Source organism: Nestor notabilis, unplaced genomic scaffold (genome assembly GCF_000696875.1).
Source record: "Nestor notabilis isolate BGI_N333 unplaced genomic scaffold, ASM69687v1 scaffold12652, whole genome shotgun sequence".
In the NCBI taxonomy this organism is placed as follows: Eukaryota; Metazoa; Chordata; class Aves; order Psittaciformes; family Psittacidae; genus Nestor; species Nestor notabilis.
Genome location: NW_009918125.1, coordinates 1 through 1346, shown reverse-complemented (window position 1 = coordinate 1346; position 1346 = coordinate 1). Strand labels below are relative to the sequence as shown.

Below are 1346 nucleotides of genomic sequence, written 5' to 3'. Positions count from 1 at the left end.
GCTTTAAGGTCCTTTCCAACCCAAACCATTCCATGACTCTATAAAGGCAGAATTCATTAGTGTAGGGATCTATGATTCTATCCCTGTTTCAAGGCCACCAAGCAAGGAGAGATGTCCCCATCCCCTCTGCCACAGTGACAATCCACCCTGTGGGACCTGGTGCTCTCACCTCCTCACACAGTACGTGTCCAGCAGCCCCTGGAAGTCACTGGGGAAGGTGATGGCATAGGACACGAATGCAGCCAGTTCCCCCTGGTTCGCCCTCTCAGGAGGGGTCTGCAGCAGCTCACACACCCGCTGCAGCCACGACATGGCCAGGGCCAGGAGATCCACTGGTTCTCCTCCTGCCCGCGGCGGCAGCTCCTGCCCGGAGAACATGGGCTTTGTATCCTCCACAGTGCCAGGAGCAAGGCCATGGGCAGAGCATCAAATCACCACCTCCATCCTCATCACATCCCCATCTCTATCCCCATCCCAACGCCCATCCCCATCTCCATCCCAATCGCCATCCCATCCCCATCTCGCCTCATCCCCTCTCCATCCCATTCCCATTCCCATCTCCATCCCCATTCTCAACTCCATCCCATCCCCATTCCATCTTTATCCCTATGGTCATCCCCACTCCCATCTCCATTCCATCCCCATTCTCAACTCCATCCCATCCGCATTCCATCTCCATCCCTATCCCTATCTCCATCCCCATCCCATCTCCAACCCCATTCCCATCTCCATCCCCATCTCCATCCCCACTCCCATCTCCATCCCATCCCCATCCCCTGCCCACAGCAACGCTCACCCGGGGCTGCACCTCCTCCAGCGAGGTGAAGGACATGATGAAGGAATGGGCGATGGTGCCACGCACCGGGATGTCGTAGAGCTTCCCCGCCAGGACGTTGCTGGTGCTGTCAAAGCCTGTGAGGAGGGATGGGGTGGACACACCAGTAATGACATGGCCACGGTGCCACCGGGCACCAGAGGCCATCACTCACCCCCGATGTAGGAGTACTTGGAAGCTGAAAGGGCACCATCCGGCCCCTGAGCGCGGCGGAGCCCCATCTCCATCAGCTTCATGTCTGGACCAGCAAGGAGGCGGAAGCGGGCAGCGTTCGTGGCCACCAGGCTATGGGAGAAAGGGACGCATCACACCAAGCCAGGCTGAGCACGGAGCCACCACACAGCCGCGGGTCGCGGGCTTCAGGACCTTCTCCACTCAACCACAGTGGACGGGACCACCACGGGACTGGGGGAGTTTGGCACAGAGGAGATGATGTTGTCCCCAGCAGCTGGGTGCCCGAAGCAGGACGTGTCCCTACCTGGCGTAGTTGACCAAGCACAGCAACATGGTC

At 59.3% G+C, this 1346-nt stretch overlaps 1 protein-coding gene across 1 annotated transcript in view; it reads right to left on the bottom strand.

Annotated features, from left to right (window-relative positions):
- The window catches only part of NAPRT (nicotinate phosphoribosyltransferase), a gene marked incomplete at its 5' end in the record, with an annotated part of 4258 nt that extends 2925 nt beyond the window's left edge, over nucleotides 1-1333 (bottom strand). Inside the window, 4 exons of the mRNA XM_010009562.1 lie at nucleotides 170-363; nucleotides 797-912; nucleotides 990-1120; nucleotides 1314-1333. Coding sequence (XP_010007864.1) covers nucleotides 170-363; nucleotides 797-912; nucleotides 990-1120; nucleotides 1314-1333 — 461 coding nt within the window. The remainder of the gene's footprint in view (nucleotides 1-169; nucleotides 364-796; nucleotides 913-989; nucleotides 1121-1313) is intronic.
- Between the last annotated feature and the right edge of the window lie 13 nt (nucleotides 1334-1346).